This window comes from Lathamus discolor, chromosome 4, assembly GCF_037157495.1.
Source record: "Lathamus discolor isolate bLatDis1 chromosome 4, bLatDis1.hap1, whole genome shotgun sequence".
In the NCBI taxonomy this organism is placed as follows: Eukaryota; Metazoa; Chordata; class Aves; order Psittaciformes; family Psittacidae; genus Lathamus; species Lathamus discolor.
The window spans coordinates 124,974,082-124,995,317 of NC_088887.1; the positions used below are offsets into that span (position 1 = coordinate 124,974,082).

At 51.6% G+C, this 21,236-nt stretch overlaps 1 protein-coding gene across 6 annotated transcripts; it reads right to left on the bottom strand.

Annotated features, from left to right (window-relative positions):
* Window positions 1-1,019: 1,019 nt before the first annotated feature.
* Window positions 1,020-20,832, bottom strand: TSKU (tsukushi, small leucine rich proteoglycan). 6 transcript variants are annotated; one of them, XM_065678889.1, is made up of 3 exons: window positions 20,635-20,832; window positions 18,030-18,078; window positions 1,020-2,947 (listed from the first exon to the last, which is right to left on the bottom strand). In XM_065678889.1, exon 3 carries the CDS (start codon window positions 2,938-2,940, stop codon window positions 1,882-1,884), a length of 1,059 nt encoding a protein of 352 aa, XP_065534961.1. In that variant the 5' UTR covers window positions 2,941-2,947; window positions 18,030-18,078; window positions 20,635-20,832; the 3' UTR covers window positions 1,020-1,881. The 6 variants fall into 6 exon arrangements, with proteins under 6 accessions (XP_065534961.1, XP_065534957.1, XP_065534963.1 ...); XM_065678885.1 differs by having other exon boundaries at window positions 18,030-18,111; XM_065678891.1 differs by lacking the exon at window positions 20,635-20,832 and adding an exon at window positions 19,975-20,215.
* Window positions 20,833-21,236: the final 404 nt, after the last annotated feature.

Consider the following 21,236-nt stretch of genomic DNA (forward strand, 5'->3'; position numbering starts at 1 on the left):
AAAAGGAGATGGATGAAAATGAAGGAGAGTGATTTCAGCACCCAAAGCAAAGTGTTGCCTCCTTTATAGGCTCAGTGAGTTTCAACCATCCCCAGAGGCAGCTGCTTTAGGTAATAGGGTTTCCATTTCAAAGACCTTTATGGGAGTGAGGATGAAGCCTGAGCTTCTCCCAACACTCCCAAGGAAGGTTTGGGGATGGGCTTATATCTGCATCACCTTTACATGGACCTCCCTGAATGCGTTTCAGATACTGAAAGTCACCTTCACGTAAGTCTGGGTTTAGAGACCACGCTGTTGATAAGCCCAAGCAGGAACCCATCCTTCCCATCCCCTGGACAGAGTATGCCAGATGTGGAACAGACTGCAGGAGCTCCTATAGGCAAGTTGAAGGCTTCACACATGGCATTGAGTGGAGTTGTGCTGCCTTCCCTCGTTTCCTCCTGATTCTATCATAGAGCATCTATCGTAGAATTGGGTTGGAAAGGACCTTAAGATCACCCAGTTCCAACCGCCTGCCATGGACAGGGACACCTCACACTAAACCATGGCACCCAGGGCTCTGTCCAGCCTGGCCTTGAACATTGCCAGGGATGGAGCATTCTCAACTTCTAAAAGCAGTAAAAGAAGAAGGACCAGAGGAGCTCCCCTTTGCTTTGCCAGCATCTCGGAAACAAAGGAAAACATGAGCAAACCTCTAAGGACCAGCCTTTCTATCAGACTGCAGTTGGCAGCCGAAGAGCTATGGGAGAGAAAGAAAAGCCACAACTCTGGAACTAAAACCCAACAAGATCTTTCCCCTGATAGGCAAAGCGCTGCAGAGGCGCAGGCGTCAGTGTTAATCCTTCTCCTGGCATGCTCTGGAGAGTGTTTCGGTGTTGAAAACTGCCTCACATGCTCCCAGCTGAGCTGCAGATGTTGTGTTCAGATGGGGAACGTCAGCATGGAAACAGCTTAGTCTCGCATCCACTGGGGCTGCGTCTGGTTTGATAAGGCTGTCAAGATGAACATCCCTGCCCAGGTTTTCTTCCAAGCTTTCCCAGAAAGGGAAGAGAGATGTTTATTACTATTTTATGCCAGGCTACATGATCTCTTTACTTTGCAACTCAATTTGCTTCATCAGAGGCTGGTTCCTGGGTGAGATGTGGCTGTTGGCAAACCCCTCTGCTCCCCTCTTGCTTTGCTGAGCATTATCTCCGAGCAACGGCTCGCTAAGGTTAGAAAGAGAGGAGGTTGCCAAGGTTGGATCTAAAGACATGATGGAAAAAGGGAGAAAACAACGGGAAAACAATGGGAAAAGTTCTTGTCTTAATGTTCATTGCACACACATGCAAATAACATGTAAAAACCAGCCCACTAGGAGCACCCTGTGTTCAGGTTTGTCTGGGAAGGTTTCTTCAAGACTGAAAGTGCATGACAAGGACCAGGGTGCTGCTGCTGAAGGCAACATCCAGAAGGCACTTCTTGGGGAGTAATAGTTAACACAATGCATCATGCACGTGTTTGTAAGCAAGCAGCTATAGAGTCAATATGTTTTGGTGTGGAGACAAATGACTTTGTTTCTGGGACACAAAAGGTTGCTCCAGACCTCTTGTTCTGCCCTGGGACCTGCAGAGCAGCTCAGTCCCGTTATCCAGCATCACCACTCTTGAGCCAAGGGGCTGCGTGCAGGACCTCAAGGGTAAAACCCAGAGCATTGCAGATGCCATGGGCCAGGGTTTGAGAGTTTATAAAATCCACAAACAATCAAATATTGGCTTATACAAATATATAAATTATTGGCAGTCTTACAAAAGGCACACTGCAAACCCTCTCAGTCCGATCCTGTACAAATCCCATGCCCCCCCCCACACCCTCCCTTCCCCACCTTCTCCCCAGCTTTCATCACAAAACATAAGGTGCTGCTGCTACGGATCCGTGGCTATCGTGGCAACTGAGGACCTCTTTTTTGGTCAGCCCGGTTTGTCGGTGGTACTGTCCTTCTTTGATGGTCTTAAGACACTGTATGTTCTTCCCCAAGGTGATGCTTTTGATGGAAGGCAGGTACTTCAGCACAGTCTTTGGCAAGGACGACACGCCTGTGCCAGAGAGGTTGAGCTCTTGTAGGGAGTTCAGCCCAAAGATCACTTCAGCAGTCAGTGACTTCAGGTTGGGGTTGTTGGATAAATCCAGTACTTGGAGGGCTGGTAGTTCCTTGAAGCTATAAGGAGAGAACTCTCCCAAGCCACGCAGGCCGCTGAGGGATAAATGAATCAGATCTTTCAGCCCCATGAAGTCTCCTTTCTCAACTTTGACTATGGGGTTCCCATCAAGATTTAAGTATCGGAGAGGGATGCCTTGAAGGTTTGGCACAGACGTTAGCCTGTTGCCAGAAAGATTCAAGTTCTGGATATTTGGGATGCTCTTTTCACGGTGTCTCGTGATTGTGCTGAGCATATTATTGGATAGATCCACATTCAAGGGTTTTCCTTGACCTTTTGAAGCAAAAACGTCCATCGCTATATCCGAGAGCTTGTTATTGCTCAAATCTATGTCGCCCAAAGGAGAACTGGAGAAACAGTCCTCTGGAAGGACTTCCAAAGAGTTATGACTCAGGTCCAAGGACTCCAGGTATCGAAGCCTGGAGAAGGTTGTGGAGGAAATCTTGGCAATTTTATTGTAGCTCAGGTCAAGGCTCACCAAGGTGGTGTATCCAGGGCCAGTGAGCTTCGATTCATTGATCGTTTCCAGTTTGTTTGACGATAGATCCAAGTAGGAGGTATCCAGAGGGATTGGGACGGGAACAATGTGTGAGCCTATGCCGCTGCAGTCCACCTTGGTCAGGCTAAAGCTGTCAAAGAGACCAAAGCTTTCCACTTCGCAGTGGCAGCCGGGGAAGCAGGTCTTGGTGGTACTGAAACAAGGAAGGAGAAGCAGCAAATTGAACCAGGCTAGGAACTGCATTGTTGACCTGGAAAACAAAATGATAAGGAGATAGATTTAACTGCTGTAGATGTGTAACTGTTTAAGTTGTACAGTATTCTATTCTGTCTTTCCAAATGGATAGATTAAGTATGAGCTTAAACAGCATAGATGTCCCAAACACCTTATCTTTCACGTTAGGAACCCCAGTGGGAAATTAATGGAGAAAGCAAATCGGGTCAACAGTCTTGAAGATATAACCGAGTTAAGAAACAACAGGAAATCAGCTGCAAGAACAGTAAGAACCTGCCTATCAGCAAGATCTGTCCTTTTGAGTGGACCACAGAAGGAGCTAAATGACAGCTCAGACATTGAGGCATTTTATAGCCTGGCAAGCTTCAACACACAGGGGTCTTCATGTCAGGGCATGCAGTTGGGAGTCTTGCACTGAGAGGTTAGAGAAAGCATTTAGGCTGTGCCTTAGGGAGCCTTAGGTGTCCAAAAGCCTTAATCAGGAAAGGAAAAACCAAAGCTCCATTCAAATTTCCTATAGATGAGAGAGAGAACATCATCATCAGAACATCATCCAGGATGAACAGCTAGAAAGGAGCAGCCTTCTGCCCAAATGAACCGCACGTCTCCTTTGCTTAGACTTCAGATGCTAATATAGAAGCGTTTAGGTAGGTAAAATCATTGCTTTGTATCAGGTGGCTAAACCCAGTGCTCCTCAGGCTGGTGGCAGGCAGGAGAGACGACATCCCCTTGGCTCCTCGCCTGATGAAGCAGAGGAACCAAGGACCACTCAGTCTAACCCAGACTCTGCTGTAGTGGGCCCAGCCTCCTGCACGGGCATCGAGTGGAGAGCGTGAATTTGTTTCATTGAGCGCCTCTGGGGGGGCTTTGTGAGTTACATTAAGAATTCTCTGTGATTAACAATGGCAGCAAGCAGGGAGCTCTCCCTAACTCTCTGGTTTTGAACTTCCTCCATCTAAGGTGTTTCTGTCCCTTCATCATCACAGGCAAGGGAGGAAGAGAGCTGATGTGCACCTCACTGGCCTCTTCCGATCGCATCCTAACACATCCTCTACGCAACTGTAGGCAACAGTGATTTCATCAGCCAGCCAAAACAGCTTTAGCTCTGCATCTCTGGAGGGGTTAAATTGGATGCCAGATCCTACGGGTCAACAAGGGCTTTCCTCTTTGGTTCTCATTGCAGTCATGGGTGACAGCTCCTCATGCCTTACAAAAGGCCAGCCATCTCCCACCAAACCAGGCAAGCAGAGCCGTCATTGCTCACTGTCTCTGCCGCTGGTGATAAAGAGACCCACGTGTCAAGCACTCCTTTAACCAAAGAAACTAAATCCACTTTAAAATGCACGTTCCCATCCCCATCTCAGCCCCCCTGCTCTCTATTCTCACCTTTCCCATTGCCGCTTAAAAGCACTTTAGTAACTTCCTTGTGGGATCATCTTTCCCATACACCCTTTGATCTGGCTGAGGCTCCTTCCCCACAGCCCTTGCACCTTCCCAGAGCCATTTCCTAGAAGTTCACACTTCACCCTCCCTCACCCAGCCTTTGGCAGCAGTTTCTCTCCCTTTCCAGCACTGGCTCTGCTCTCCTTCCCAGGGATTACTTGCCAAGGTGTGAAGGAAGCACAAAGGGGAGAAAAGCATTGCAAAAACATTGTCCTGGTCACTGATAGGACTTGTCTGGTGGTCGCTCCCAGACCTCCTGCAAATAGAGAGCAGAGATTGGGACTGTGGCCAACGTGCTTGCAACCGGAGCACTGCTAAAGGCCACCCTCTGGGGTGCATTGTTGTATAGAAACAACAGAAGATCATAGAATCATAGAATGGTTTGGGTTGGAAAGGACCTCAAGATCATCCAGTTCCAACCCCCCTGCCATGGGCAAGGGACACCTCACACTAAACCATCCCACACAAGGCTTCATCCAACCTGGCCTTGAACACTGCCAGGGATGGAGCACTCACAGCCTCCCTGGGCAACCCATTCCAGTGCCTCACCACCCTCTCAGGAAAGAATTTCCTCCTTAGATCCAATCTGAGATCAGCAAGATGAGCCCCAGTCCCAGCCCATCTCAACTGTTTCTTGAGCAAACGTGTATGTGTGCAGAGGGGACACAGAAGCAGAGCTCCTTTCTGCAGACACATCTCCAGATACCCCCTTTCTTAATGACATCAGGGCTGACCCCGTCTGGTTCTGTTCAGGCGCACCATAACTTGCTCCCTTCTGCAGTCCCTCCTAGGCCAACTCCTCCTTTTTCCATGGAGCTGCGTTTGGAATGCACTGAACTGTTTCATTACCAGGGGAAATTACAGCAGCGGGGAGCTCTTTGGGAACTGAAAAAGCAAAACCTCAAATGTTAAATGTCTCACTACAGGGAAGCACCTGCACTAACGACAGCTCAGTCTCACGACAGGCTGAGAGAGCTGGGTTTGTTCAGCATAGAGAAAAGAAGGCTCAGGGGAGACCTTATCCCCGTGTGCCAGGAGTTAAAGGGTGGCTACAAAGAAGACAGAGGCTTCCTTTTGACAAGAAGCCCCATGGAAAAGCCGAGGGGTGATGGGCACAAGTTGCTCCTGGGGAGATTCCCACTGGATACAAGAGGGAAATTTTCCCCAGTAAGATCAACCAACCATTGGAATAATCTCCCCAGGAAAGTGGTGACTCCCCAGTGTTGGACACTGTTAAGATTGGGCTGGACAGGGTGCTGGGCCATCTAGTCTAGGTCATGCTTTGCAAAGGGAGGCTGGACCAGATGATCCTTGATGTCCCTTGTATTCTGTGATCCTATGATACTGGTATTTCTTCTCTCAGATCCTACCCAGTACCTGTTCCCACTTGATGTCTCAATAGCGAAAGTGTCTCCTGACTTCTCCTTCAAAAGCCCAGCTCAGTTCCTCATGGCATCCTGTTGGCTCTGGTGGGAGCTGGATCAGACCCCAGCAGGTCCAAAGACATCAGTGTGAGACTTGGCTTTCTGAGCACTGCTAAGACCCTCTTGGGCTCCTGGTGGGCCACCTGAAGAAGAGCAAGAGGGCAACTTCCAAAGTCCTATTTTAACTGGGAGTAGCAACAGGACAAGGGGGAATGGCTTTAAACTAAAAGAGGGCTGATTCAGACTAGATATAAGGAAGAAACTTTACAATGAAGGTGCTGAGGCCCTGGCACAGGGTGCCCAGAGAAGCTGTGGCTGCCTCATCCCTGGCAGTGCTCAAGGCCAGGTTGGACACAGGGGCTCTAGTGGAAGGTGTCCCTGCCTGTGATAGGGGCTGGAGCTGGATGAGCTTTCAGTTCCCTTCCAACCCAAACCATTCCATGATTCTATGATTCCTTGAACCGAGACAAGACTCAAAGCCAGAGGTTCCATATGCAGCTGCTTAAACCCCTTTGACATGGGAATTCCAGTCCCAACCAGCTACAGAAACAATCTCCGTAAGTGGGCAGATAAAGTGACTCCCACTGTACCATCCATTGCTCCAGCCATCGTCAAAGACACAACATTACACAGCTGAAATGCAGGACATAAAGCTCAGCTTAGCTATTTGCACAGCATCTATTGCCTCTTCCCTTCTCCAGCACTGCCCCAAATACTCCCTTACTGGCTTGCAACTGCTTTGCTGATGATCTGCAATCCATTACTACCAGCTAAAAACTCCCTTATGGAGCAGCGTGAAGCATTCATAGGCAAATAGGCCACCTTGTTAATAGCTCTGATAAAAGACAGGAGAAATAAAGGTGCCGGTCACCTTCCGCTCCAAGAAAAGAGTCTCCTGCATTGCCAGATAATCAAGGAAGAGCTTAGTCAGGTCCAGGCATGCTTTGTCATTGCGTGGAGCAATCAATAGTGCTCTTTGAAACGAGGAAAGAAACTGGCTGCAGGCATTTGCTGTTCATCTGTGTACAGCGTGCGTTTGAAACCGCATCAAATTGCCTTTGGATTGCTGCCTACGAGCTGCTCTGTTGATAAAGGCAGGAAGCCAAGGTATCCCCTTGTAAAAGGGAGATGAGCTATCCTGCTGAAGCACGGGGGAGATTCACCTGGAGGAAACGCCATGGATCAGGAAACACTGGCACCAGCACTTGGGATAGTAAAGGGAAAGCCATCAGGAGAAAGCAGCCCTCAGGCTGGTTCAGCCATCGAGCATTTCTATAACTACTGTGGTGTGGAGATATCCCAGGGATAAAACAAATGAGGTCTGAGGGGCTCATTGAACCCATTGATTTCAATAGGAGCTGTTGGGGTGCAGCATCATCCCCCACATTTCGGTACCCAGAGTGGCTGCAGGTCTCTGGTCTTTCTATCTTGCTCATCCTTTCTGCATGGCAAACATCCTGAGACAACCCCAAAGAGACCCAGTGATGGACCAAGCTCCTAGCAGCTCGGGTGCTAGCCTTCTCCCCCAGTCCCACATCCTTCCCTGAGCCTGAAGATGCTTCAACGCATGATTCCTTCTTTCTCTGCTCATCCCCTGCACTGTTGTGTGGAAGGACATGGGCAGAAACCTCACAGTGAGGTTTCCCTGCCGAAAAAAAAAGCCCATTAAAATCTGATTTGAGAACCAGAGTGCAGGAAACCCACGTCTCAGCTGATGGTCAGGGGGTGGTGTGGGAGAGAGGAAAGCCTTGTCATGGTGCTGTTGCAATTCATGCTTCTCACTGCTCTTGATTTCCTCCTTCTCCTCTTCCTGAAAGACTTTTCTCATTAGTCTTCCCTGATCCACAGCTGAGAGTTTTCCACCTCGCTCCCACCCGAGGAAGATGTGCTAACACATCCCACCTTGGATGGAAGCCCATTGCTCAAGGACTGGTCCCCTCCTTGGATATGCAGAGATGAAGAGGATGCTACCCAGGCTTCCTCCAGTTGTCCTGGCAACCACCAAGCTGGAAATCCCTATAGCCAAAAATCAAGGACTAATTAAAAATAGAAGGGGGGGGGGGGGGGATGTTTGAAAGTTGATTGTTTGATGGGAGTCAGGAAGGGGACGCCTCTTTCTTCATGCTGCACCCCTCAGCTTTCCAAAGCATCAGCTGAAATGCAGCTGGAGTCATGGATGAGGACCTGAAGTCACCACATGAAGCTGAAGGTGCGTAAGTAAGGAGTGCAGAAACCCCAGGTCGTGTCTACAATGGTGTGAAGTGAAATAAATTGCTTCAGAAGGAGATGAAACCCACCTAAGGCCAGATCCATCCCTGGAATGCCCTATTTCTCCCTTGTCCATGGTGGAACAGGATGCCCAGTCTCCCTTTGGTACAGCTTCCCACCCCATCCCTGGCTGCATCTTCCAAGCCCAAGTCCTGTCCACAGACAAAGAGCACCCAGGATGAACCAGTTCAGCTCACTCATCCAAGAAAACCCTAATCTGCCTTTTTCTCCTCTGGTTTTCCAGCAAATCAGGCTGCCCAGCCACAGGTTTACCAGCTCCGACACAGGGATCAGGAAATCAGGACCTGTATTTTCAACAGCAACCCACAATTAGAGCAGGTCAGCTGTGACAGGTATTCCCCACCCCTGGCAGTGCTCAAGGCCAGGTTGGACACAGGGGCTTGGAGCAAGCTGCTCCAGTGGAAGGGGTCCCTGCCCGTGGCAGGGGCTGGAGCTGGATGAGCTTTAAGGTCCTTTCCAACACAAAGCACTCTGTGAATCTCTAACATGAATCTGTGCATTTCTAAGGACAGATCTTGGTCATTTCCATGTGTCCTGCTGGATTAATTCTGAATTAACAGCAAATAGAGCAACCTTTAAAGGGAAGAGGCAAAAAGGAAGGGCTGCAATCCACCTATCCCGAACAGAGCTGCTGTTCTAGCGAAGGACGGAGGAGTTGGATTAACAGCAATATTTCATCAGGAGGAAAATCTGGGGATCGTCTTCTGCCTCTTGCATCAGCCAAGAGAAGAAAAAGCAGACTCTATAGTGAGGCCCACAAGGCCCACTTGGCTGCAATCACTGCTGGGGGCAGGGGAAAGGGAAAGTTATTGGAAAGTGAAACAAGCTGCATGGGCTGATAGAGGCCATAAATCCTCCAGGCTGGAAAACACAGAGAGATAGTTGGCTCTTTCTCTCTTTAAATACTTGGGAGGCTCTGGCATGCAGCTGGGACGGTGGCTCCAGAGCATCAGGATGGTCCCGAGTGGCTTCTCCAAGCACAAAATCACTTCAGACACTTTCCCCTTCCCCTCCTCCCATTAATTACTCTGTAAAATAAGGATAATTACTGAGTGAAGTGCAGCTCTAGCAACAGCTCCACTTTTCCAGTGCGGACTCTCCCAGGCTGAGTCCAAATTACACCAGAGATGCAATCGCAGCCCAGTCTCCAGATCCCATAGGCCAATGTGAGCAGGCAGCAAAACTAGCTCAAACCAGCCTACGACCAGAGACTATTAACCCCTCAATTCGCAGGCACACACCCCTCACATGATAAAGGAATTGCTGCTGACAAGGTTACTGGTTCTTATTTGCGTGCGTGAATCAGTTGAAAGTAAAGGTCATCCAGGCTTTTGCTCTGCCTGCTTCAGACCAGCTTTTCCTCCCCACATACCTGCAGCAAAAAGCTGCTTTTGCCCCCTCTATAAAGCTTATTAAAGCAATGAGTGCTTCCTCACAAAGGAGTTTTGGTGTGGATGACAACAGGGCTTTCTAACCCGTATGGTACCTTGTGTTGTTTGCTGGCTTTGGGGTGCGCTCTGCAGAACTGGTCCTGGTTTTATACTCGGTGTTGGGATTTATTGGATTTAGGGAGAGGAGGGGTAATGAGAATCCAAGAAGTGTCTGCTGTTTCAGTTCGAGCCTGTATGTGCTTAGATCATAGAATCAAACTGGTTTAGATTGGAAGGGACCTTAGAGCTCACTCAGTTCCAACCCCTGCCATAGGCAGGGACACCTTCCACTAGAGCAGCTTGCTCCAAGCCGCATCCAACCTGGCCTTAAACACTTCCAAGGGCAGGTCTAGGGCAGTTCAGTGGAGTTACTCTAGGTATCAATGACAGCAGGATGGGGATTAGCCCCTTGGCTCTTCTAAATTCAGTTTGATTTCATGGACCCTCCATCAGGACCCATTGCACAAGTTGCTTGTAGGTGATAAGTTATCACCCATCACATGGATGGTTTTATCAATGGGAAGTGCAATGCTGCTTAAAGAGAAGAGCCAGTCACAATTCTCCACCAGGATATAAAGAAGGGGAAATGCAACCTGGTCCTCTCCTTCTCCTCACCTTATTTCTCTTCCATCCCAAGCATTGGGATGGGAGGAATCTCAGCCACTGGGATGAGCTTTAGCCCTTATGGCTCAATGTAAAGAGACACCAAGGGCCTGAACAGGAGATAAATCACTCTGCAGGTGCTGAACATTTTTTGCTCCGTCTCCCTGCTCACTGGGGAAAATCAGAATTAAATGCAGGGAATGAAGACCAAAAAAAAAAAAGGAAAAAGAAAAAAATTCTCTATTAATTCCTTTCTGCTTTAATGATTTCTAATAACGGATGTAAAAGCACCTCCTTTGCATTCAGCCAAGAGCTCCGCTACCAAAAGAGGACTTGTCAGCAAGTAATTAACGCAGTGGTATCAGGAATCTACGTTACCACGCTATGGCAAAAATAAGATACAATAGGCACCAGACTGGTAATGGAAAGAAAAAGTCATCCCTGCTCCTGCAATGCAGAGACGTGGTTGTGCCTAAGGCAGACCTTCAGGGCAGAGTAATGGGGATGGGTGGGCTCAGGATGGGGTTTATCCTCCCTGACTGGGGGTCCCCAGGGATCACAGGAAATAGACAAATCACGCAGGTCTCGAGCCAGTGGTTTATCTGCTGTGGGAGGTGCTTTGGTCCCGTTCAAGTGACTTCAAGAGGGGACAGAACTGCTATGAATGGGGACAAGGTGCTGCTCCCAGATATGGACAAGAACCCCATTGCTCTGCATGAGCAATGAGAAGTGGACCTCACCAGGAAACATGGAATTTGGGTTGTGGACAGCCAAAAGGGGCAAAGACACAAAACCCAAGACACCATTCCTCATTTCCCCCAGATTTCAGTTATCTCCATTCCCTTTTTCTCCTCTCCGGACATAAATTACTGAGCCAAAACCTCAATGATTATCCAGCATCCCACCCATCCTTCAGAGAGATTTTCATAGCTGTTACTGATAGGTTATATATCATAGCTGTTATATATACATAGCCGTTACAGGGATGGGTTAGATAAGACTGGCAAGAGCAAAGCCAGATTGTTAAGCATCAGAACCATTTCACAACCCCAAAGCCAAACCCAAGCAGCATCTCAACCCACCACAGGTTGCAGGAAAGATAGATATAGAATCATAGAATAGTTCGGGTTGGAAAGGACCTCAAGATCATCCAGTTCCAACCCCCTGCCATGGGCAGGGACACCTCACACTAAACCATCCCACCCAAGGCTTCATCCAGCCTGGCCTTGAACACTGCCAGGGATGAAGCACTCACAACCTCCCTGGGCAACCCATTCCAGTGCCTCAGCACCCTCACAGTAAAGAATTTCCTCCTTAGATCCAATCTAAACTTCCCCTGTTTCAGTTTGAACCCGTTACCCCTTGTCCTGTCACTACAGTCCCTGATGAAGAGTCCCTCCCCAGCATCCCTATAGGCCCCCTTCAGACACTGGAAGCTGCTCTGAGGTCCCCACGCAGCTTCTCTTCTCCAGGCTGAACAGCCCCAACTTCCTCAGCCTGTCTTCATACGGGAGATGCTCCAGCCCCTGATCATCCTCATGGCCTCCTCTGGACTTGTTCCAGCAGTTCCATGTCCTTTTTATGTTGAGGACACCAGAACTGCACACAATGCTCCAGGTGAGGTCTCACAAGAGCAGAGCAGAGGGGCAGGATCACCTCCTTCGCCCTGCTGGTCACGCTCCTTTTGATGCAGCCCAGGATAGAGTTGGCTTTCTGGGCTTATAGACAGAACGCTCCAAACCCTATGGCTTCACACTATGGGTTTGTTTCCAAACGTGTACCATCCCTTGCTCAGGCTGAAACAGCCTCTGCTCTATTGGGGTTTTTTACATCGAAAGAAAAACGATGCTTTTTTTATATACAAAACAATTGGAGAGACCTATTAAAACAATCTTTGCTCCAACTGTTCGTGTCACAAATCCCATCTGCTTCGCAAGAGGCAACAGGTAATTTATCATCCTAGTGCTTAAACAGCTAAGAGCTTACTCCCCTGGTGCGACCTCCCTCCTCCAGCATCCTTCATGCCCCCTCGAAGGAGGAAATCAAAGGGTGGTGTATTTTGGGCTCTGACGAAAGGAAACCTGTGCGGGCAGGTCTGCCAACCCACACAGCGAGTTCCAGCTGATTGACATCCACAGCTGAAATACGGACAATTTCTGCCACCCCAAGAGCTGCGTGCTTCAAGAAGCCACATCTTGGAAGCAAAAACCAGCTCAACTCCCAGGAATTTCGCCTCGAGTAGGGAGAAAGTCGGTGCTGCCTCCAGCATGGGCAAATTAAATCACTGCGGCACAAAAATCCCCCTTCCCTGCCGAGCCCAGGAAGCTGTCAGGTTAACGGCAGTTTTATCGGGGTGGGGGAAAAGGGTCTCCTGTGGCTTCTGGAAGCAGTTTTGCTCGCCAGCCTCACGCTGAGCTCTGCTTGTGCCCGGAGGAGGCGTTCCTGAAAGGAAATGAAGTTTGCCAAGCCTCTGGAGCACTGCGGGCAGGGAAATGCATTGGAGCAGCGTGGCACCTCCTGGCAGCACCATGGGGGATCCATGGGGCTTGATGGGGTGTGAGCATCCCAGCCCCACCGTTGCCTCTTGGCTATGCCACATGAAGGACGGCTCAAACTGGGAGCATCGGTGGTGGCACACCAGTTCTAGCAGTGTGGGATGCACGGGATCAGACACGGGATGCAGGAGCTCAAGGCTTTCTTCTGCTCCAGCATCACCCCAAATCCTTGTACCCCCAATGAGCCCTCATTCTGATCCTCCCTCTTTTCTTTCTCGCCATAAGCATTTCCGGGAACAGGAGGTCTCACTGTCCCAGCACTCGCTGAGTGCAGCAGAGACCTCATCTTAGCTGGGAACACTAATATTTTCTTAACCTCCTCAAACTCTGCCCAAATAGGATCTTTTATCATAAACCCAGTGACACATCCCAGAATGGGAGTGCAAATGAGTTGTTTTGGCACAAGCAGGAGGACAGAGCAGCCCTTTGGCTTGGCACTTCATAGCAAAAGGAGAGTTTTATACTGGTTTTTAAGCCAGCTCTGACGTATTTTGCTGTAGAGGGACTTGGTGAAGCCATCAACAGATCCCCTTGCCCCATCATCACCAATGCTCAAGGCCTCACAGTGATGCCCAGAGGGAGGCTACGGGTGCTCAGGCTTTACTCAAATCACAGCAGTGACTGGGAGGATTAAACCCTCCTTCTTCAGGGCTGTATATTCCTCTGCAAAGGATCAGTTTGGAAGCAATGGATCACAGCTTCATCTGCAACATCACTTCCCCCTCCTCTTAGACCATTCCTCGTGTCAGAGTAGGAAGCTGGTGTGAATATTTAAAGCATAAACCAACTGAGGCCTTATTTCTTAGCTGGTCAATTACTGGAAGCTGAAATGATCCTAGCAAGGTTCTTCTATAGCTTCAGCCCTTGATGAGGCTCTCCCACACCTGACCCCCAGCCGGTTCCTGTGCCAGCTCTGGCCATGACAGTGCTTTATCAGAGCACTCCAGCTACCAGAGACATGATATGATTCAAGAGGAATGCACTCTGGGATGAACACCGTACACCAGGACAGTGAGAAGCACTAAGAGGTGCAGCACAGGAGAGGAAACCTCCTACCCGTGATGGACACGTCTGTTAATAGAGCCATGTCTTTGTGCCCAACTGGGGAATGCCACATGCAACACAGGTCATCATAGAATCATAGAACAGTTTGGGTTGGAAAGGACCTCAAGATCATCCAGTTCCAACCCCCTGCCATGGGCAGGGACACCTCACACTAAACCATGGCACCCAAGGCTTCGTCCAACCTGGCCTTGAACACTGCCAGGGATGGAGCACTCACAACCTCCCTGGGCAACCCATTCCAGTGCCTCACCACCCTAACAGGAAAGAATTTCCTCCTTAGATCCAATCTAAACTTCCCCTGTTTCAGTTTGAACCCGTTACCCCTTGTCCTGTCACTACAGTCCCTGACGAAGAGTCCCTCCCCAGCATCCCTATAGGCCCCCTTCAGGTACTGGAAGGCTGCTCTGAGGTCTCCACGCAGCCTTCTCTTCTCCAACAGCCCCAACTTCCTCAGCCTGTCTTCATACACTTGCAGCACTGTGTGCAGTTCTGGTGTCCTCAACATAAAAAGGACATGGAACTGCTGGAACAAGTCCAGAGGAGGCCATGAGGATGAGCAGGGGCTGGAGCAGCTCCCGTATGAAGACAGGCTGAGGAAGTTGGGGCTGTTCAGCCTGGAGAAGAGAAGCTGCGTGGAGACCTCAGAGCAGCTTCCAGAGTCTGAAGGGGGCTACAAGGATGCTGGGGAGGGACTCTTCATTAGGGACTGTAGTGACAGGACAAGGGGTGATGGGTTCAAACTGAAACAGGGGAAGTTCATGTTGGAGATAAGGAAGAAGTTCTTTACTGCAAGGGTGCTGAGGCGCTGGCACAGGGTGCCCAGAGAAGCTGTGGCTGCCCCATCCCTGGCAGTGCTCAAGGCCAGGTTGGACACAGGGGCTTGGAGCAAGCTGCTCCAGTGGAAGGGGTCCCTGCCCGTGGCAGGGGTTGGAACTGGATGAGCTTTAAGTTCCCTTCAACCCAAACCATTCCATGATCCTGTACCTCTAAGGGCTTCCCAGCTCTTTCTCCTTGAAACAGAGGTGTCTGCAAATCAGGTGTCCAGATGCTGCCTCTTGTGTGCCTTGGTCTTGGTGCTCTCCCTGACTCCATCAAGCAGAGGCAGCACCAGCCAGAACCATGCACAAAGAAGAGGGAAAAGAAATCCACCTCGGCTGGGCCCTGGCAGAGGGATTTCTGGAGGACCCCACGCATCTTTAGCTCTCTGAAAGGCAGCAGCTCCCAACCTCCCTCCTAACACCCTGCGGGGCTGCTGGCTTCAATAATGGAGGGCAAAGCAAGGAGGCAACACGAGGCTGGGTGCCCCTCGGTGCTGCCCCCATCACCCAGGGCTTCTCTGTGGGCTTTTGCTTTATTTCTGTGGCTGGTTTTATGGGTCTTTTTCATACACAATAATCTCTGGGCCTCTTTGCTGCCTGTGGCTCTCAGCGTGCAGCTGCAGACCCTCCACCGAGGAGATAATACGTACAATCCTGGCCGTTATTGTTCCAAGCAGCACAGCTGGAGGCTCCTGTCTCCTTCCCCTCCCAGCCTTTCTTCTCCCCCCTGCAATAACTCTCGCAACGTGATGCTGTGAACAATGAATGGCAGCGAAACGGCTCCATAGAGCATCAGCCAGGGCTCCAGGAGCTGCCTCCACTCCACCAAAGCACACAAGACATTCCTTATGCCCTGTGGGTCTCCTAAAAGGTTTGGGAATGGGGGATTCGGGAATGGGTAAAGCTAACAAAGGGTTTACCACCAGGGCATCATCCCCGCTGTGGTTCCCACCCTGCGTGATGCTTCCCTGCCCCAGTGATGTGATGTTGTGGTACTACCTCAGCTCTTCGCCTTCTTTTCCTGTCCCAGGATCCTCCAGCTCCTGGTGCAGGAGTCTGGAGAGCAAAACCATCTAACACGGGTTGGGAGAGCTACATCCCCAGCAGGACCCATTTCATATTGTTGCTGAGTATGGGTCCCCCTATTTGCGTGCCTCAGTTTCCCTCCTGACACCTGAAGCAGGACTAACCCCAGAGGTGCTCACTCCCCATAGATCCAAATCCCACCAGATTAACTGGGAAGGACTCACAAGCCAAGACATCCCAGTCTCACCCCACGCAGAAGCCCCCAGACAACACCACCACCACTACCACAACCGGTCCAGCCAAATGCCATCACTGTCTTCATGCACCACGTCCGGCTCCTGCCTTGCCTGGATGCTCTGCGGACACCAGCCTTGCTTTGCCCTTTGTGAAATGGGCAGCTAGGCTGGGGGACAGGGAAGGGGACATCTGGGGAGGTGGTTGTGGTGGGGAAGTATCCAAGTGTCCCTCAAATCACTGTCCGTGGACTCTGAAGTGTGGCCGCAGTCCTGGTGGCTGCCAACAGTAGATACGGCTCTCCAGGGACCTCTGCCCACCTGTGCTGCTCACCTCCCCTGGCTCCATCCTCTCCCCATCCCTGTTCCCTTGGTTTCGGCACAGCTTTGTGGCATTTCTGCCGTACCATGGAGATGCCTAAAGTCACACACAACCCTATGCCTCTACCATTTAACCCTATTTAGCCTACCTCTACCATTTAACCTACCTCTATTAACCCAATTTGACCTGATTTCACTATCAGCAGACTAAGACATCCCAAATCACAGCATCCCCGTACGTGCCCCACGTATTGGCTACATGGCCCCTTGCGCCCTAATCCTTTCCCCAAAGACAGGGGAGGCCGCCATGCACCATGCTGTGAACCTGGGAGATAGGGACATCACCACAGGACATTTGGGACAGTCCAGAAGAGCAATGCTTTCCCCCAGTGCATGAGACTGGCCAGGTTCAGAGTTACCCTGTGATCATTTGAGGTGGAGATCTCACACAAGAGGCTGCAGATCTCCTGTCCTGAGTAAGTACAGGGGCTGCGTCTTGGGTGTGAGCTTTACAAGGGCCTGTAGGGCCAGGCCAAGGGGAATGGCTTGAACCTGCCCGAGGGGAGACTGAGCTGAGCTCTTAGGCAGAAGCTCTTCCCTGTGAGGGTGCTGAGGCGCTGGCACAGGGTGCCCAGAGAAGCTGTGGCTGCCCCATCCCTGGCAGTGCTCAAGGCCAGGTTGGACACAGGGGCTTGGAGCAAGCTGCTCTAGTGGAAGGGGTCCCTGCCCGTGGCAGGGGTTGAAGCTGGATGGGCTTTAAGGTCCCTTCCAACACAAACTACTCTGGCATTCTATGATAGTATGATTAAAGGGCTTTGGAGGAAAGGTTTCCTCCATCCTGCTGTGTGAAGCTCAGCCTCTCCGTGCCCCCTGTCACAGACATCTCATTCTCAAGGTTGGGAGGAAAATGAATGATGCTGGGGTCAGGGACATGTCCTGCCCCACTCAGATTGCTCTGCATGCATTTGTCACCTCAGACATGATAGGGGTGAGGAATCGCATCTGGTCGGACCCATCTGCCACAGCAGGGCTTTGCCTTAAAGTCTCAGCATTTCCCAATGAGGGTTATCTTACTCAGAGTGAGAAAACAACCCTAAAGGTCCTTATTTGAGCTGCTGGACGTGAACCAGGGGGTAAGAGAGGAGTCAGCATCACGGATACACGGGGAGCAAAGAAGCAGCAGCAGAGGGGAAAAGGGAAGGAAAAGAAAGCTCACAAGTGTCAGCACTCAGCTGTTACACACAGCACATGGCCCCGCACTCGGCCACAGCAAAGATAAAGTGCTTCATTCCAGTTTGCCACTGCTGCGACAGGCAGAATTCCAGCCTGGTTAATGCAACTCTGGAATGTCCCGTGCTAAGGCAGCCAGGTTGGTTTAATCTTTGGGCAGTGTCTGCAAGCAGCAGGGGGAGGCTGGGATGATTCTCAGAGCACGTATTTCCTTCCCCCACACCCCTCTCCGTTTGCACATCATGAACACTCCAATAAGGAATGATGGAAATTCCCAAGAAATTAAAGAAATGCATATAAAAACCTCAATACAGCTGAAAATCACCAAGTTCCCCTGGAATGAGCGGCTGAGCCCTTCACCCATTCACCCCCGTCGGTGCCAAGTTTTAAGACAAGAATCAGCTTGCTCAAGCCAGGCTTTATCTCTTCCCAACCCTCAGCATCTCAGGTGTTGGGAAGCCCCCTTTGACAGCCTGGCAGCACCGCGGCTCCCAGGGTACCAGGGTGAGGATGCCTTGTCTTATCCCACCTTCCAGGCTCTGCTTCTCCCCACCAAGAGCTGACAAGTGAGGAGGAGGAAGGAAAAGAGACTGAAAGAGGAGCAAAAGAAGCAGTTAGGGATGGAGGGGAAACTCTAAACCTCTGGAAAACGATGGCTTACCTTTATTTCCCAGCTCTGTCTCCACCGGAGCGGCACACGCTGCTGGTCGCTGCAGGGATGAAGGGACACAGGATGCTTTATCCTGTATTCAAAAACATAGGAGACTTCTGCTTGGTGTTTCGTTTTACAGCTCTTTCCTGCCACCCATTCAACGCTGGGCTATTCCTTGCACTCAGTCTTAAGGAATACCGGTGCAGGAGACCCTCCCCCTGACCCTGCAGCCTTCCCTTCCATTCCACCTCGCTGCCAGATATTAACATCTCCTCCTCACGTCCTCATTCCCTCCGGCCATTCTGTAATTGCTCCCCATTGCCTTTGCCAGCAGCTGCTCAGATTCATTCATAAACCAGCAGCGTCTCCCCGCAGCACAGCTCGCTCTGGGATACTGCAAGGGAAAACCCATGGTCCTGGATACTGCAAAGGGAAAACCTGTTCCGGGATACTGCAAAGGGAAAACCGATGGTCTGGGTGCTGCCACCCAACCTCCTGCCTACCCCAGTCCTGAGCATCACTCACCCCACCACCTCCAGAGAGGGATCCTGTGTTGGAGTGAGACAGGAAACGGCTGAGCACAGGTCAGGACCTCGCCGGGCCCTTTATAACCCACAGATGAGCAAGCACCTCCCATTCCCATGTCCTCCCCGGGATAGGGACTGGCTTCCATGGGTCACGAAGGGACACAGGCTGTGCCCTGTGAGAGGTCGATGGGAGATATGAACCCACTTTGCCTTTGCAGCGGCGAGGGCGAGCAGCCAGCCAAGTTTAGCCTGCAAATTCTCCCAGAGACATCCCAAGCTCCCCTGGGTCCTTGCAGCATCTGACACATCCAGTGCGCTCCTTCATTCCCGGAGGGATCAGCGAGGCGTTGGTCTAACCCTGCCTTTCCACGGTGCCTCTTCTGGCATTCCCTCTGCTCTCTATCGCTGCTCTAAAGCCCCCGCGGCTGCCAGGAGAGCTTTGGAGCAGCGCTCAATGCGATGTTTCAGCGCAACGCCAGCCACCAGCCCCGGCTGCTCTCTGCAGAGCAATGGCACAGTGTCCACCCAGACAAGTTTCCTACTGTAACTGGACTGAATGCTGTTATTCAGCCTAACGGCAGCTGATTTATCATGGCAGACACCCGGGGAAATGCTTCCACTTGGGAGACGGGAGGCTCCTCACCCAGCTGCGCTGATGAACCCGTGTTCCCCCCCCCACCCCAGAATCACATTAGCTCACCGCGATGGACAGCATCGGTTAACGGAGGCGATGCCACTTCCCTACACCAAACCCCACCACCACCACCTCCATCATCCTCCTCCTCCTCCTCCTCCCAGCCTTCCCAAACCCAAGCCATAGGAGGAAAGTTGAGGGACCCTTTTGTTTCCAGAGAGCTGGCACGTGTTGTGCTTTCCTGGGCTAAGAAACCCGCCGTGGTCTGCGCCTTTTAATGACCGCAGCGTTAATAACAAGTTTCCATGGAGCTGCTTAAAAAGTTTACAGGGTGTGTGTGTTATCAGGGGAGCCCCGAGCTTTGTGACCTCCCTCTTGGAGAGTCACTACCAGATCCTTTCCTTTCCTTTCCTTTCCTTTCCTTTCCTTTCCTTTCCTTTCCTTTCCTTTCCTTTCCTTTCCTTTCCTTTCCTTTCCTTTCCTTTCCTTTCCTTTCCTTTCCTTTCCTTTCCTTTCTCTTTCCGTCTCTTTCTTTCTTTCTTTCTTTCTCTTTCCTCTCTTCTCTTTTAATAACAGAACAAATAAACCCTGGTCTGCTTCCTCCCCTCCTCTCCCCAAACACACCTTCCCCTCCAGCTTAATCCACTTACAACCACGCGAAATTCCCAGGCAGGGGAGCTTTGCCCTGCCTTTATCTCCGCAGCCCCGGGGGAGCAGACCCCCCTCTGCCCCTTTCCAGCCTCTTCCCCCCATCCAAGCGTTACCACCCTCCCCTTCTCCTTTCTCCCCTTACCTCGAACACCCAGCGAGCCTCCCAGCACCAGAACCCGACCAAGAAGCTTCTCTCCTTCCCCTCGACCGCCTGGCCCGGGGAAGGGGGGGAGAAAGCGAAGGGGGAGAGGAGGGAGGAGAGCAGAGCCCTGGGTGAAATCAAAGCCCCGCAGCCGGGCACGGGAGGCGGTGCGGAGCCTCCAGCTGCTGCTCGGATTACTTTGCAGCCGTGGCAATCCCCAGCGCTCCCCATTGCACCGGGGGAAGGAGAAGGGAAGGGAAGAAGGGATCCCGCTTGGAAACGCTGCATCCCGCCCCGGTGGGAGGGGAGGGAGCGGGGTTGGGTTGGGGAGGGGGGGGGGGGGGGCTCGCACGCACCCCCTGCACCCCAAAATCGCGCTGTGGGAATGCCAGAAGTGGTGGAAAAGTTGCTCCCCCCCACCCCAAACCTCTGTGCCTCCCCTTTTACCGCACCCGAGGTGCTTTGGATGCCCCCCTCGCTGAGCCCCTACAACTCATCACACCGCAAAGTTTCCCCATTCGGAGGCTGAGGGAAGGGGGGGGTCCCTGCAGGTACCCCCAGTGCTGGCGCTCGGACCTGCAGGGAGGCAGCAGGGAGGGCTCAAACCCCGCTTTCCCATCCCCAATAATGAGAACTGGGGGTGCCGAGGGGGGGACTCACCGGGGCCGGGGTCGGTCCACACGGCGGGGAGCGGGCGCCGCCGGGAGCCCGTAGCAGCAGCGGGGTTTGGGGCCGGGTGTCCCCTTCCTCCCTTCTCCTCCTCCTCCTCCTCCTCCTCCTTCTCGTCCAAGGCGTGCAGCTGGCCGGGCAAACGGGCTGCCCCTTCCCCGCAGGAGGAGGGAGCTCAACAGATGGCTGCATACAAGGGAACATCTGGGAGGAGGAGGAGGAGGAGGAGGAGGAAGAAAGAGGCAGGACTTGCGCTCGGCTGTACCACTCCTGAGCTGGCAGATCCCCCCTTATGGGGGAAAAAAGGGGGTGACAAACAGGCCTTGCACATGCACACCCTGGGTAAAACCCCTTGTTGTCCTTATGCTTTCTTGGGGATCACTCCACAGTTACCTTCACAGCGCTGCCTTGTTTCCAGCCCTGATCTCTTTTGCAGGAGTTGATCTTATTCCTAAACGCTGTCTACACCCAGTTTTCCAGGACTATAGAGCCAATGTCAGCTCCAGCACCCCAGGGTGCAGAGCACAAGAAGGCAGCACCGAGGTCTGAACAACGCCAGCAGGCAGGAGACTGGGGATTATCAATTGTATGGT